The sequence below is a fragment of the Tinamus guttatus genome, unplaced genomic scaffold (assembly GCF_059628265.1).
Source record: "Tinamus guttatus ecotype Peru unplaced genomic scaffold, ASM5962826v1 Tinamus_guttatus_pri_ptg000133l, whole genome shotgun sequence".
In the NCBI taxonomy this organism is placed as follows: domain Eukaryota; kingdom Metazoa; phylum Chordata; class Aves; order Tinamiformes; family Tinamidae; genus Tinamus; species Tinamus guttatus.
In genome coordinates this window covers 3,302,786-3,320,273 of record NW_028288667.1, presented here as the reverse complement: position 1 = coordinate 3,320,273, position 17,488 = coordinate 3,302,786, and the positions used below count along the sequence as shown (strand labels likewise).

At 38.4% G+C, this 17,488-nt stretch overlaps 1 protein-coding gene across 1 annotated transcript in view; it reads left to right on the top strand.

The window, feature by feature from the left end:
* LOC104569999 (von Willebrand factor D and EGF domain-containing protein) overlaps positions 1 to 17,488 on the top strand; it is a 160,654-nt gene that overhangs the window by 96,492 nt on the left and 46,674 nt on the right. The window contains exons 17-20 of the mRNA XM_088521813.1: positions 904 to 1,126; positions 6,651 to 6,788; positions 8,840 to 8,990; positions 10,439 to 10,605. Of these exons, the coding sequence (XP_088377939.1) occupies positions 904 to 1,126; positions 6,651 to 6,788; positions 8,840 to 8,990; positions 10,439 to 10,605 (679 nt within the window). The remainder of the gene's footprint in view (positions 1 to 903; positions 1,127 to 6,650; positions 6,789 to 8,839; positions 8,991 to 10,438; positions 10,606 to 17,488) is intronic.

The window sequence follows — 17,488 nt, the reverse complement described above, 5'->3', positions numbered from 1 at the left end:
ATAATATAAAAGACCAAGTTTTAGCTATAAAAGGGAGATTATAACTCATTCTCAATGATATTTTCAGAGGGTGCCTTGCTCTTATGTCATTACTCCACGGTTTAAGTTTCGTGGAAGTGCCCGTGCATTGCTTTTTCTTTATTGTATAACCTAGCATTAATCCCATGATAGCAAGAGCTAATAAAGTGGGTTGCAGTCACTTGACACATGAGAATTTTTGTGAGGAAAACAAAAGTATTTTTTTGCTACAGTTTCAAATCTTTATCCATTCAAACAATTACCATTAAAAATACCAATCTGCTGAACCCACACAACAAAGGAGAAACCAGAGTCTGGATATGATTGTAATGGGAATATTTCAAGCTAGATCTATGTTTAATGAAATGTGATAATGCGGAGATTCAAATCTGTTGTAATGCTGCCCTTGCTAATAGGTAACATAACTACAGGCCCCTCTTCCTTGAAATAGAGACTAGCCAAGGAATGCCACAGTCATGTTCCTGCCTGGGAGCCATCTGTAATGGCAAAAACACTACAGAGGATATGCAGGCAAGCAAAGAGAAAAGATTTCTCACTTCTTCTTTGAAGAATAAGGAACAAATCCTGCCCTCAGATACCGTGTAGCAACTGCTGTTATAGCAAATAGGATTTTTTTTTTCTTGTAAGAGGTTAGAATGTGCCCATAAATGATAAAAAGAAATCCCTTTAAAGTCAAGCTTTCAGTCACATAAGTGTGCTGAGTGTGAGATCATCTATCTAGACAAAGGAAATTGGTTAGAAGTAAGTTTTCATAATACTGTATAACATATTTGTACTGTAAATCTGTCTTTTCCCAAGGGGTAACAGCTCTCAACTGCGATTATTCAGAAGCGCCTTATCATGACTCCCTTTTGCCCTCCTCAGGTTCTGGTAAAGCCTTGCAGCTGTGTCAATGGTGGAACATGTGTTACCAATATCAAATTCCCCCCAGGCCTTGGTGAATATCTGTGCTTATGTCCAAACGGATTCGATGGCGAATTTTGCCAGGAAGATATTAATAACGACTGCAAATCAAACCCATGTGGAAGTGGAGTGTGTGTGGACGGTGTGGGCAGCTATATCTGTAAATGTCCCCCTGGTTTGGAAGGTAACACATCACTTTTCATCTCAATTTTACCTGCAATTGTACTTCAGTCTTTTTAGAATGCAGCATGACCACAAGCATCTGTCAAAGAGGCTATGTGTGCCTCCCCTCTGCTCCCATGAGCAGCTTTAAACAGAGAGAGAATATGTAAAAACAGCTACTTAACTGGCCACGCTCAAGGCAGAAAAAATGACCTCAGGCCCTATGAGCCTAAAATGATCATTCAGGGATGCTCTGAACTACTCTGATCTCAGTTTCTACCTGGCAAATTCCCAATTGCCCTTTCGTGAGATGAGCCAGGAGAAAAGTGAGTAGATGAAAAAAGAAAGAAGATGCAGGATACTCTTGCACTCCAATAGATTTTACTAGAATAAACCAAGGAGGCAAGCTGGAAATTAGTGTTTTTTACAGGTATAGGAAGGAGAACTAGACATGGAAAATAAGTAAAAATAAATCTTCATTAAATTTAAACAGAACAGCACAAGCCTGTTGAGTTGTTCAGATAGGTTGATGGCACAAAGTCCTTCAAAATTTTCAAGGGTGACAACAACATTGTATTAAGAGATGCAGGGAAGAGAGATGATCACTGCAACCAAAGATCTGCCGAGGAATGCAGAATAAAAAGCGACAAGACTGAGACAACAAAATGCCATGAAAACAAAAGAGGTGGACACAAGACATATGGAATAAAAACTGGAAACGTTAAGAGAAAGCGATTGCCTGCAGCTTCCATGGGGTTCATCCTGTCAGGGTGTGCGAGCAGCTTAGCTCCCAGTTCCCAGTGTCAATGTGTTTGCTGGGCTACACTTACTTCATCAGACTTCATCTGCTGAGAGCACCTAAGTAGGCTCCTAACTGGATACACCTTCCAATCGAGTTGTCAGGTGGCTGACGGATGGATCCATCCTGCCAATCACTCACATGACTTTTTAATTTGAAGCAATTATGTTTTGCTGATATAGCAATCTATTCAGGGGGCCCCTGCTGTTAATGACAAACCAGAAATTCGTATGTCAGGTGAGGGCTAAAATGGAAGGAAGGCAAAGACCAGCTTTACGCTTAGCCTGATGATGTTGCACCCAGCATTCATCCTCTGCCTTTCTGCCAGGGCTCCTAACATTGGTGCCACCTAAGGGAAAAGCCAGCCATTCACACAGGCCACCACACGAAGTAACACCATGGAGTTACTACCTGTTCACATCAGGTGCAAATCGGTCTCCCCAGGGTGGAAGGTGCTAACTGAAACTGTCTTAAAGTATCTCTTGGGTCACAATCATTTCATAAAACTCAATAACCAAAGCTGAGCTCACATTTCAGTACCTGAAGCTATTGAAAAAGTGCACATATGAAAGCACATATAAATTCATGAGACTCATAATATTTGCTGCTGTATAGTGCTATAGCTTTGGAAAAGCAAGAAGACATCACATCAGATGCACAGAATTATTACTACATATACTGCATATTTGCAAGAACCTCTATACTCAATGGACTTATATAAGAAAAAATAGACTCTCTCTCCTTCAGCAATTCTGAAACGGTTTTTGTTTACCTCTATCACATGGGATCGCTAGTTTAGTTTTCATTACCTGTAGAAGTGCAGACAGAATTTAAAACCAAAAATGACTGAAAATTGGGAATTCAGAAACATGATCCAAAAGATCTGCATAATTACTAGATAGTATAGACTGTCAGTAATCCTACAACTTTACAAAAGTATGCTAGTATGCAGAGCGAGTACATCCACAAGAGATTCTAATGATCCAAAAATATTTAAGCTTAAGCATGGAGACTAAACATAGAAACAGAATGTTTGATCAAAATATAAATATGCCTCCCCCATCAAAATCTTATATTGAATGACGTTGTCTTGAATTCCCTAGAAATAATATCCCTATGAGAACAGTGAAATGGGGGAATCTATTAGGGTGTATTTAATTAAACATTTGGGTAATGAGGAACAATCCTTCATTGCCTACAAGGAAGTGAATTAAATGAGTAGAAAGCAACATAATTCCAGGGGCAAATCTCTTTCCTTGGGTCTGCTACTGTTGTTTGATCTTCCCCAACAGACTGACACTGCTGCCCTTTTTCTCACTTTCTGCAGTACCGCATATAGATGGAATGAAATCAAGCTCTATTATTCTACATGAAACATCTGCCATAATTACAATGCTTTGTTTATAAATTCACATGGAGTATTTTCAGAAATGTGGTTCTCACTCTCCAAAAAAAAAAAAATCCAACACTTAATGAAACCATACTTGAAAGTAAGATACATCTATAATATGACTTCAAAGATAAGGGTGCAGGATATCGTGATGACCCAAGAAAAAGTAGATTTTCCTGAACTCTTTATTTCTTATCAATTTAAATAAATGTATATTGTTTTTGCTCTGCCTCCCTGGTCCAAAATTCTAAAATACAAAACAACAAAATAAACAGCAACAAAACAAAGATATGATTGACTGAAACAGGAATACATCTCAAAGTTTTAATAGAGGGTGAAAAATTATAAGCAAGTGGAGCTGAAAGCCAGCTGGGAGGCAGATGATTTTACTTCAGGGCAGGTTCTGTGACAACAATAAAAGCTCATCCTTGATGTTGTGTTTACGTCTCAATTCCCTAGAAAACCATCAATAATCTAATGAGAAGGCAATGCTGTACTGCTCAAGTGACAACACCACTTCAGCATCAAATCTTTACAAATGGTAGTGAACAGGTAGTAGAAAAAAACCCCAAAACATTAGCTCCTCTGAGAGCTTCCCAAACACCACTGCAAGAGAAGCACCCATGTGTTGCCAAACACTAGCAATGCAAGTGCATCTGTGTATCTCAGGGAATATAAGTATATAATGTAGGAATGGGAACGATGCATGGACAAAAGCCACTGGAAAATCTGAGAGAAAGATGGGTTCAGAATTATTAATATTTTGAATTTCCGTTGAGACTTATACATGTTTATCTCATTGTGTGTTCAAAGCTTCATTCGTTTTCTTGCAACACTATTAATGAGAATTTCTATTGTTTCTTCTTTATGACTGCTGAAAGGAAGAATCCTCTGCTTGGGAACAAACCCCATCCCTGTATCTTAATCACAAAACTATTCCTTTTTTCACCCTTTATTAATATAAAATTATGGGGGGGGGGAGGGGAAGAAAAGGGCTATAAATTCATGCTACTTTTCAGGAAACAGAGCAAATCAAGTTTGGTCATAGTATGTAATAATCATAGAATCCCTCAACGAAATTCAAGCTTAGGTAGTGTTTGTTTTAGAGTCGGCCTAATGTAAACATGATCAAAAATTTGTTTTCTGCATCTGCAGGCGGTCAGTTCCTCTCTAGGCATAAAAGGACTTTATCTTTTCAACCAACTTCCCATGCAGGGACAGGGAAATAGAGCTGGAACAGAGGTTTCAACCTAGAAACCTGAAGATCTTTTTTTCCTATTATTTTTATTTGTACAGTAGCAGTGCCAAGGGAATTGAGACTCCTGTGTGTTGCAGTGCATGGGGGTCATGCAAACATAATAATTCACATTTCTTGTTACAGACAAATTTTTTTTCCAAATCTACTTCTTCTTCAGCATCGTTCAGCCTAGTCTCAGACTTCCCGAACATTCATCTTCAGCCTCTGCCCAATTACTGTTATGCCAAAATTTACCAGATATTGTTTTAAATCAAATATCTTTAAGAGTGAAATTAAGCACTTACATAGTTCCACCTTTACATTACAGATTTTAGATGTGTGGATTTTTTTAATTTAGTTTCATACTTACATTGTTCCTTTGCCTTTTGCAGATTTCTCATCTTTGAGATTTTAAAGACAGTCCCCTACAAAATAGACAGTGTGTAGGAGTCCTACTTTGATTCTATGGTTTCATGTTTAGTCTTTTTATAATATTCAGAGAAAGAATATAATTACTAATCTAATCAGAGAGTAATCCATATAATATTTTCCATAATGTGATATGTATTGATCTCCCAATTTGTCATCAAAAAAGCATATCAGAGAGAAGCAGCCTAATGTTATAAATTTGCTAATTAAATTATACAACAAAACCAGTAGCCCAAAAGTGTGGGAAAAAAAAAAAACAAAAAGTAAGGTAATCCCCACAGAATCAGCTGTCTACTCACTGATGTTTAACTTATATAAGAAGGGATGTTTCCCTCATCAAGAAGAAGGCACAAGCAGAACAACTTGGTTTGAGGTGACCTCTTTAGTTCTGCCTTTCCTCTTCTGCAAGATGAGACTGGCAGGGGATGGGGAGACACTGGCTTTTTCAGGCATCTCAGTCAGGAGAGACTTCATTTGAGTTTCTTACATGGAGAAGCTATTTTAACATGAAAGGACAAGTGGAAGCTATCTGAGATGCTGAAGCAGTGAAAGATTATGTCGTAAAAGAATAATAATAATCTGTTCTCATCTTTCTGTAAGTCATTCTGCTAAGATAAATCTGTTTTGAAGAAAGAATATTATTTTATCCCTACATTTTCTTTTCTGATAAGGCTGAATGTCTGATATGCTACAAGCCATTCTACCCTGCCTTAAGCAATGCCTTGAAAGGGGTTCTCCACGTGCCACCAGCAAGTGTCCCAGTCTCCTCAGGTAGCCCTGCAAGGGGCACAAGGCTCACCTGAGCAGGGGTGGCAAGGGCTGGCTTACGAGCTGCTATCAGGACTGTGTGTTCAGGTAATCAGGAATAGCCAAGCAAGTTTTCTCAAATGCACAGAAACAGCAGCAGGCATATCTGAAGCCTGAGGGAGTATTTAACATTGCTATATTTGATTCCTACAGTTCATTTGCTGTTCAGACAGTCATTTTAACTTTTGGTTCGGCTTGCCCTGTAGGTATCCATATCCAGGGTTTGAATATCAGTTACTTCAAGGAACTTTTAAAACCTACTTCCACTATCAGTAATAGCCCATATGCGCTGTTTTGGGTTCAAATTCTAGCTTATCTTTCAAACACCAGTGCTGTGGATTAAAGGAATTTTGAGAATGTCTCTCCAAATTTAGATTTTAAATAAGAAACCGTACTTTTAAGAATCAGATTATTCAGTAAAATTTTCCTCCAACCAGACTCTTTCAGGTTTGTATACAATAATCTGTAAGTAATGTGAGGTTCACACAGTGATGAGAAGCACAACATGTCAGTACACAGCTCTCAAGCTCCTAAAGCCAAAATGGTGACATTGGCTTTTGAAATATATGACAAAGATCTCGCATAAACAATACAACAAAAGCAGAAGCTAAGATGTGAAATGCAGGGGAAATCACTTCTTTAATATGCATAGTTTTCTACAAGCAGTTGTCTCAAGTTCAGCATTCTGGTGCCAATAACGACAGTAATAAACAGTGAGATTAAAGCAGGTTTTAGTGAGACTGCAGGGAATTTGGCACTAACATGAGTGACGTACCCTGTAATGAGCTCACAGTTGAGAGGTAAGCCTCAGTCTGCTCCAACATTCGCGCTGAGGAATAAACAGGGAATCTTCCCCCACTATTAACTCCTTGCTTTTGCCACAGGGCTTACCTGTCAGGAAGACAGGAACGAATGCAAAGAGAATCTCTGCTTTCCTGGAGTGCCTTGTCTGAACACCTTTGGATCATACATATGTGGAATCTGCCCCTCTGGGATGGAGGGAGATGGTAAAACTTGCAAATGTAAGTAAGTGTTTTACGTGATTTGTTCTAATAGATGGGGGGAAATGGGCTCAATTCTACTGCTATTCCCTTTAATGAGTACTTTGCTACTCACTCACGATTGGACCTTTAAATACCCAAACCAGACCATGACCATGTTATATTAATCTGGGTATTTGCAAATTGGTCTCTATTTGATTTTTTTCACTGCGGATTAGTTTCCTTTTTATTAGAACCTTAGCATACAAAAAAAAAAAAAAAAAGTATTTTCTAGATGCCAGCTAAGAATGTTCCACAGGTTCTTGAGTATTTTGCTCCAAAATATCTCCTCCAAAACATACAATAACTTAGAGCACCAACTCTGCAGCACCTACAGGATGTTTGTTTTGTGCGAAAGCTGTACAAGCAACAGCTAGTGTAAAAGCAAGGTCAATGTTCAAGTCCTTCACACATACCTGAATTTCACCTCCATGCCCGAGGTGTATTTTTGATAGAGGATGCAATCCATAGCTGCCGAGCTCATGTTTGACATACAGCTTCCAACCAGTCAGGAAAAAGCCAGGGACAATTTTGAACGTTGTCAGTGTTTGTGTCAGGGTTGTCCTCAGCAGCCTCGCTAGCACCGGGGGCTGCAGTGACTTTGTGCAGCACTGAGACCCTCCAGTGCACAGGACGTGACCCATTCACACACTCTCTATATCTGCTTTTTTCAGCTCTACACACACAAGCCTTCAGTAAAAACAACATTGGGTTGACAAGGAGGAGCAAATCAGTATTCGAAGTGTTTTTTATGTTTTGTTAGTGTTTCCAAATAATTCTAAAAAGCAAAAATACAGATAAGAACTGTGCAGACAATGACTTTTCCTCATTCTGTTTACCAAGAGAAAAACAATCTGATGTAAAAAGCCACACTGTAACAGAGAGGTTCTGGGGCCAGCAGGATTGCCTTTGCAGTTTTATGGAATATCCTTCTGTCACATTGCAAATGTCTGCACAAAAACGTTTCCTTTACAGTTGGTAGTTGGTAACAATGAGTCATTTCAAAGCTGATTATGCATCTGCATCACCCAAGTATGTTTTTGTAGCTAATATGAGTAGCAAGGGAAGGCTATTCTGATACACAAAATTATGCCCTTTTCCAAAATATATCAGAGAAGTCGTAACTTCTCCTTAGGCTTTTTTTTTAATTACAGAAACATTATTTTTGAAAGGCCTCCAAGTGCTTCTTTTTCCACCAAAAGAGAATATAAATCATTCTTCATGGTTTTGATACTCTCTGCTGTGAGACTGACCATCCCTTCCCATACTTCCCCTATTGCAGCACATGGAAAAGTATCCTCAAGGAGGCAGAAGGATGAAAATGAACCAATTTTGTAGGTGTTACAGAGGGCTATAGTTCATTGCTTAATGTATATAAAAAGTCACAGTCTCAAGGTTTTCTGTAAGAGTGAAGAAGATCCAAGGAATCCGGAGCTGTTTATCTCACAACATATATCCATGTAGATATCACATATAGCCATGTAGAGATCCCACAATCCTTTGAGAAACTGTCTTAAATTTAGGTAGGAATTATTATTCTTTAATATCTCAAACAATCAGTTTTCCCCTTGACTTCCATATATTTTTGGAACATGCATTTTAGAGAGCACAAAGTTGGCAGCTGAGCTAACTGAAGATAACAAACATGTACAAGGCAGTTTTCAGACGAAAGCTTTCAAAGTGAAGCAGGAAGAGACAGATCACGGGCCCCAGTGTGCAGCATCTCATCTTTGTGCAAGCAAGCACATTGCCTACCCTTAGCTCACTAAAAGATCCCTGTGCATATTAACTGTGTCTCTTGCATGACTTAAGTTTAGCGAATTTGGACAAAGTAATTTTTTCTGTATTTGTGTCAAAGCTGTCCTGCATTTCAGCAGCTGACTCATTTGATTTGCCTGTCTGCGTTTGATGGCAGGCTTCTGAAATAAACTTATGTCAGGTTATCTGATTTGCTGTTACCATTGCTTTTTATCATCAATCACAGCTAAGCTCTTAATACCTTGTTTCCTTGCCTCCGTACTGTCTTATTATAGCTGTGCTTGCTGCTGACGTTACAGAAGAGCCCATCATTGACAATAACGACGGCAGAGGTGATCTGAACACGACGGAGGTTGAACGGCTATTGCAACCCTTAGAGGCAAAGAATTCTCCTGCAGTTAAGAGCATCAACATAAGTGATACACAAGGTAGGGGTACAGTGACACAGAATCTCTTTCTGCTGTTGCAGTTTATGTATTTAGAGGTCATATGCTTTAGCATCCTAACATAAGCTAACTGCATCAGTTAGACAGAGCTGCAGAACAAAAACAACCCTCCTCAGTACATCACACCGAGTGTTGCTGCTAAACACTGACATGGGAAGAAAGTCATTAGAGTAACAGCAACCAGGGTAGTCCAGCTCGACTAGAGACCTCACTGCTTCCAAGAAGGAGCAAAATCAGTCCCAATCTCACCGCTTAGTGCAAAGAAATGCAATATGAGTGACAGCTTACAGGAATTTGCCACAGTCTAACACAGCTGCTATTTTATCTCAGCATTGCACTGGAAGTTGCTGAATGAGGACCAAGGTTTGAAGATAAACAAAGACTGACTCTCAGAGTATGAACCCAACTATGGCCCAGGCTTCTCCAAGAACATCTGCAGTCACTACAGTGACCACTGCAGAACTAAACACTTTCTAACACAGAAACACATTCCTCGTACACAGGCCTGGTTCTAAGGAGTATCATATTTTTTTGTTGGTTTTCCAGTGAAAGTAAGGACCCCAAGAATTGAGACTGGGAGTATTTCTTATGTAGGACATATGTGAACGATATGTTCGTTTTTTCACATTTTCATCTGTATATTTGTGCCAGGCCTGCCATGACCTAACCAAAATTTGCCTTTTAGAGGCATACATTGTATTTTTGCAGGCAAGGTACAAGAATAATGCTGGAAATACTTGAGAATCATGATACAGACCTCACTGGAGACAATTAAAAAGATCTACAACCACCACTAATATTTTATTCATCTGTCCTCTGTCCTGACTCCATTAAACACCTCTTCTGAGGCAGTTCATATGCTCTTGCTATTTAGTGACATCATAAGTGATAAAATATTATATACTACCAGAGTGTTTGATTTTGCACATCATTCGAAGACAATTAGAGCAGTCTCTTCTCATACAATATTTGACACCTTAAGGATGATTTTGCAATCAGAAACATATGTACTTGACAGGGTATTCTTAAAGGTATGGTATATGTACTGTGAAGTTTGATGATAACCTTCCAATCATAAAAGAACAAAAGTATGTCTGATTAATGTAGTTGCTCAGCTAATCTTTCACTTATGCTGAAAATTTCAATATCTATATTATCCATGATAAATGCCAAGCAACTTTGAGTAATAAACTTGAAAACATGTAATTAGAAGCCTAATAAATCTTGTTTTAATGAGAAGCAGATGTTCTGATATACTCTGCCTACAGGATGTTCTAATGTTTGGCACAAGGTTGAGAACACTCTGCATTAATTATATTTTAAAAGAATATAAGCAGTTGCATAGTTTTAGGCAGGCTTAGTGATGCTTTATTTTATATGTGCATTTGGTTTATTGTAATTTTTAAAAGTGTTTGGCTTTCCTTTTTTTGGCCACACAGCACCTCCATCATATGTTACCACCTGTGCTAACAGGCCGTGTTTCCCTGGAGTCCCATGTTTTGATCGGAAACCACCTTACATTGGATACTTCTGTGGCCGATGTCCAGCAGGATTTTTTGGAAATGGCCGTGTCTGTACCAAAGTCCCCAGACCAGGTACTTCATGATTTTTGGAATTTTAAAACAGTTTTGCGGACAGAGACTGTAAGAAAATGTGGAACAGGGTGGTGTTGCAACACAATGTGCTTTATAATCAATCACTAAGGCTTTTCTTCTGCCTGTGAACATTCTTACCTGATGAACAGCTAGGAAGTCTTGTTTCATGTATACCTGGCTCTGTGAGTTGAAATTAAATAGATGCACCATTGCATTTGCTGTTAGAGAGAATTCTTCACATCAGGAATAGTAGATGTTATAAATCCCCACATCTGTACTTCTGTGCAAGCATTGGCATATGATTCCAAAACGTGCTCTTTCCTTCTCAGTAAGACCAGACCAGGACACCTGCCAATAACACTCTGCCTTCCTTCTTCTCTTGCTGCAAGGCATCTGTACTCCAAAGTGACCTGTGAAGAAAACGGTAAACACAGTGTCACGTAAGAACAGCTATACCAACAATCAAAGGGAACAGATAATTAAAACATTTCCATATTGTCTTTCATAGCTTGAGTAGTAGCATTTTTTTTTCTAGTTCAGAAAATCAGCTACTCCCATTAATCGTTATGGACTGATCATTAGAAAAGGTCTTCTGCTGTGATTAAAGAAAAGCTGGGCCCTGACCTCAGGCAGAAAGTGCCAATAGGCAGCAATCCTTCATCAGAATCATCAGAAATAAGATCTTGCTCTCTTTATATCAGTTCTCAAAGTTCACTGCACAATTCTCTAAGGCCAGTCTGGATGGTTGTCCCTTTTTTGCAGCCCAGAGTGATTTACATAGTGAATTGACATTTATTCCTTAATAATTGTGGTTATAAAGGCAGGTTCCTTTTTTTTTCTTTCTTTTTAATAAGTATTTCAGGTGAACCTGCTTGATTTGAAACCTGTCAAATTGTTCCCCAACCTCCTACACTTGTCAAACCTACCTTCACTTCCTATTTTATTCCAAATCAATGGCTATCACCTTGGTGTTATATTTTAATGCACACTATCAAAGTGGAAGCAATTTTACCACTTAATGTCGGTATCATCCACTCTCTTTGAACTATAAATTGATTTTAGCCAGTTTTCTGAATTTAAAGGACTCCAAAATAAAACTAACATTTTTCTTTCTCTGTCTAGCAACTAGTGTGTACACTGTATTACTCAGTTTGTCAGCCACAGAGTCAGCTACAGGTGAAGTTGTAAAAGCAGCTGACCAAAAATAAAAATCATTTTGCATATAAATATACAGACATTTCTATTATTGACCAGTGCTGCACCTTGTTGCTAATGGAATAATACTGTATACACCAAAGGTCATCTCAATGCTGCTGTGTAGAAGAGAGATTCTGCAGCTATAGATATTGGTACAATAAATCAGACACACCTACACTGTGCTTATATAACCATTAATCAAATCATTTGTCTTCTAAAAAGGGAAGCTGAGATACGAGGTGCCATTTACAGTGATTCACACTTTTCATATGCAGCTCCAGGCAAGATTTAACAAATAGCCCAGGTTGGATCTGAAACTAACACAGGCCTCTTCCCTAAGCGGGTTGTGCCACATGGGCTGGGGTCTTGTTTCTCTTTTTCCTCCCGAATATGCAAAGTGTATCCACGACTTCATGGTACAATAGATGCCTGAAACTAGCCCCTGAAGTCAAAGAAGGGTCTAAAAGACCATCCAGAGAAGGGTGGCCCTGTTGCTTAGCAGTCCTGCTGACATCAGTGGGAAGTGATAAAAATTCTGCTCACAGTTCCAGGGATTTCACACAAATCTTTCTGTTGGGTAAGGAATGAAAACAACCTTTGCTTTGCAAGAGTTCAGGAAGTGTTTCTGCATGATTTTATATCTTTTTGGCATTATGCAAGATGTCTGGCTGCCTGGGTGCCACAGGCAAGTCCAACATTTAAAGAATCATGTGCCTCAGGATTAAATGAGAGTAGTCACTTGTTTTAGTATTTAATTATGAAAGCAATTGCTGAAACTATATGAATGTCCTAATTTATAATCAGATTGATGACATATGGTTCGCAAGTTCACATAGAAGTATTGTAAAGCACACAGGATTAAAAGTTATCAGAAAAGAAGAAAAGAACTTTCAATTAAAATTATATATGTAAATTGTGGATTATGATTAATTTGAAATCCTGCCTATGTGAATAAAAGTTTCTCTCCCTTGTAGCTTATGCTATTGTTCTCCAAATAAAAGAGAGGAAATCCTTTCAGAGTGTTACAGTGCTCGTGAAGGTAGCGAGATTACATGGCACTTCTTTCCAAGTCTAGAAATTGTAATCTAAAATTGCTCTTACTAATTCCTATTTTGTAGTTTTATTGGCTATTTTGACAAGTATTCTTATTTGATTGTTGTGTTCTAAGGGTTAAGGTATAAGAATGTTTTCCTAAAGAAATTGCAAAATTACCCATCTTATCAAACTGCCCTTGTAGGCTACTGAGGAGAAAAAAAAATGTGCTGCAAGAACATGGTTTCTTAAGTCAGTTTTGACTGAGAAAATGCATCCAGAAGTCCTTCAGTTTTGATTTACAGCAAAAAATACCATTTCCTGACCACTGAAAGGTGATAGGTTTTAATGTTTTGATGTACTTGACTTATCTGTGGAATTAAACTAGCAGGATCACTTGATTGCAGTAAGTTTCTGAGCTATACATACCTGCCTGGCAAACCAGTTGAGGTCTGATTCTATTCTTACTTGTATGTTTTAACTGCTTAATATTGGTAATTTATACAACTTTAAATCACCAAGACCTGTTGCAATTATTTTTGATTTACTCCCTTTATATAAAAAATGACCAGTATGAAAACCCTCATGGAGTTTCACACATAAAGGATAATTACTACTTTAAAAAATACATTCTCATATGTACTGTTTCCAGGTAAGACAAAGGAAAAACTACTTTTCTCCCTTCAAAATACATAAAGCATATAACTTGCTTTTTTAAAAAACTAGTAGCATCCTTTAATTTTGCTGGCCATGCAATAAAAGGGAAGTGTAAGGAATTTAAATCTGCCCAGGCTTCACTGGGCAGATTTCTCATTTGTATAAAATATCTGTTACCTTTTTGTTGGAAAAGGCACTTCCATTAAATCAAGCCACGCAGTATCATAGGTCATATTCTTGGCATAAGGAAAATGAATATGTCCTAATGGGAGATGCTGCTGGTGTTACTGCATGTTGCAATATTAGCACTAGGCAGACGTTCCTGGTCCTTCTCTAGGCTGGTTTCATCACTCACAGTCGCAGAGATACACATCTGTTTGTGCTTTCTTTAGCAGGTTAGAGAGGTAGGTGCCATCAGAAAAGATTTGTTTTTCTCCTATTAGTAAATCAGCAGTTTTACTGGACAAAACAGTGCCACATCCATCACTGATAAAAGATTGTTTGTTCAGAGCCGGCTCTTTGTGCTCCTTTGAGTTTGGGGAGCCGAGGATCAAGGGAAAGGATTATTTTATGATCTCCGTAATCGAGTTCTGCTCTTTTCACCCTGAACACTGCTGCTGGCATTCCTGCCATAGCACATAATTTGCAGTGTTGTAGACATTTGGCATTTGATGTACTTTTGTATTTCCTAGCTATTTCTTATGTTTATGCACTCTGTATTTTACACTGTATCCACACCTGGAGTATGCTTCTGAATTCACTATGATTTTACATCAGAGATACCTTTTTGACCCTCTCATTTACAGCACCCTCAGATCAACATCAAGGTGTGCATTTAAAAACAAATGAAAACATTTAAACTCATAGTGCTCAATCAGCACAGAGGTAGTCAGAGGAACTTGCTATTCTTAACGTGTATACTCTTAACTTTTAACTTGGAAATCACTGCTGTCATTATTAGCACTCATCATTGATTCCTGTCCATGAAAAATAAATAACTCCTGGAAAACAACATAGTAAAAGATTTGATTGCTAATCCAAGGTTTCAGTTCTAAAGCTAACTCCAGGAGGGAAGACCTCTTTCACTGCCTTGAACTTGTCAAATTACTTTGCTCCAAAAATGGCTGAAGAACATAATGCACTCCTTTCATTTCATATCAAACAGAATTGATGAAATTGCACTGAAAAGATCAAGGCTCAGATTCCAGTCTCACCTACACTGGTGTAAATCCTAAGTGATCGCATTAAATGAACAGCCTTACACTAATGGATTAAGCTCAGCGTTGTTCCTGGAAGGAAGGTTTCTAAAAAGCGTTAACATAGGCCCATCACACACACACCTTTCAACCACAAAATCTCTTTTTACTGACAGGTACAGATACAATGCACACACTTTGCAGCATTAACAGCAGTGACTAATCAATCCTCACATTATTCATGCAATGAGTTACCAGACTCACTTCAAGGCAGGAATATTTAATGCTGCAGTCATTAGCTGTGGAGTTGTCTGAGATCCTTGTAAAGAAGACAAAACAGAAATACAAAATAAGCAGAAATAAGTCTCTGATTTACCTCTGTGCGTTAATCAGCAGCTGATTCCTGTGAGGTCCAGAGATCTGTGAGCTCTGAAACTTGGAAGCACAGCTCCTCTGTGCCAGGCTTCCAGCTCCTCGCTTTGGCTCAATGCCATTGCAAATAAAGCCATGAGTCATCTCTAGAACTTGTACTGAAAGTTCCTGACCCCTGTTTCTGTATTTCTCCTCTGCGTACTTCAGCCCAAAAGGAGTATTTGTGCAAATGGATGTGTTATGTTTTAATATCATGTCCTTCAAGAGGTATGTGACAAAATGGTAGCCACAGTGTAGCTAGAAATGCTGCCATCCAAGGACATAATGCTCTGGATCCATGGAAGACAGTTTAGTATACGAGTAACCTTTACACTGGGCCTGGTCTAGCATTCTTAGCGTAAGTACTGACCATTTCTTACCCTCTGAATATGTAATTGCCACTGAAAACCACCTCCTATACTTGGCAGGATAGGAAGGAAATCAAACAGTCTTTTATGATTTCTCCCTCTTAGGGATACGTAATAAAATGCTAACTGTGTTCAGAAAAAATATCAAAAAAGGCCTGTACAGTATATGCTATGACCTAAATACAACAACTAAAGCAGGCACAGTGGGAAAAATATGTTTAGATAATTTAAAAGATAAACGGTTACCAGCTTCACTGATCCATATACTCTGTCAATCCAGAATTTATTAAGTGCTTCCAATCCAGATGATATATTTAGGAAATGATGTAGCTCAGCAATAGAAGACCAATGAAGCCCAAGCCATAAAAGCACTAGGAAAGGAGACTAAGCTATATGCCATGAATAATATTTACATTCAATCAGAACATCAAGTACAGATTACATTTCTCTTCTACCAAGAATGTGCCACCTTTTGCTTAAGCAATCACTGCAACAACGTGACTTTTAAGAGATAATAACAACTCAGTCCGCAGCAAATAATAATCTATGGAAGACACAGGCCCTGTAGTTTTTTATACTGACAGAACAGAAAGTAAGATTCTCTCTCCTTAAAATTTCCAAGCCCATTTAATCATCTAGCTATAATAGCAGATAGCTTTTCAAGGGAGCCAACCCTGCTTTCATAAATTTGATAACATTGCCGTTTTGTTAAAGGCACTTAGAAGCTCTTTTAAACGGCAAGTAACTCATAGTGGACCAACATGCAGGTCCCATTGAAGCAAAGCAAGATACCTGGTCCAACCACCCGCTCAGGCAGGGTCAACGATAGGGTGAACAGGACCTGGCCATTTGGGTTTTGACTAGCTCCAAGGTTGGAGACTCCACAACCTCTTAGGACAACCTGTTCTGGAGTTCAACCACCCCACAGTGAGGAAGAGCTTTCTTAGGTTCAGATGGAACTTCCTGTGTTCCAGTTCATGCCCGTTCCTCTCACCCGGTCACTGGGCATCACTGAGAGGAGTGTGGCTGTGTCTTCTTTACACCCTCCCATCAGATATTTATCTTAAAGGAAAGCCTTATGGCATAAGATGTCTGGGCCCAACATGTTACCACAGAATTCAAAGGCCAGAAATAACTTCCAGCATTAGTTGATGATGCGTAATTTTAATAAAGCAGTGAGTTACAGTTAAATAGTGATACTTGCATTAACAAAAGACTGCTGAGACAGGATAAACTTCAAATTCTCCTCTCATGCTGCTCAGTTTGGATTTTGGCATGTTGACCCTTCTAAGCTGTGATCTGAATTCAAAGCACACCGTCCATACACCTTCTGCACAGTTAAGCAGTCACGTTGTTTATCATTGCCAACTTACCAGCAAAGGCCAAAGTGAAAAATGCATTTGGTTGAACAAGATACAAATTAGCAGAACTGCCTAAGAGTTCTTGAAACTGAAAACTGATCAGCAAGTCCCTTGCTTTTCATTTTATATTGGAAAGAACCTATGGATAGTTGTCAACCTAATCACTTGAAATTGTTCAGTATGGCAATAAAAGCAAGATTTCACTGAGGGCATTTATATGTGCTTTTATGATATTAAAAGAGATTCATTATTACTCTCCAGCAAGGCATAGCTGAGATTGTTTGCTGGCTTTCATACGTAAAGTAACTCATTTTTATGTGTTTACAACCCAAAACAATATAATTGTAATTTTAGACCATTTATGTCTTGAATCAAATAAAAGGAGAATTTCAGTAAAATATTCAAACTTAAGCTATTTTTCTTTAAAGAAATATTATGCGTTTTCTTTTGAAGAAATGTTAAAACCCTTTTTTTTATATATAATCTATTACTACAGCTCTAAAGGATTCTACATAGATATTTCAGAGAATTAGATAGGGATATTTCAGACAGGATCTATCTTGATTTAACCTGCTTTGTATACATCTATCAACTTGCTGAAGTCAGGGGAGAGTTGGAAGGCCCAAGAGGCATCATCAGATAAGAAAATAGTTTTATTATT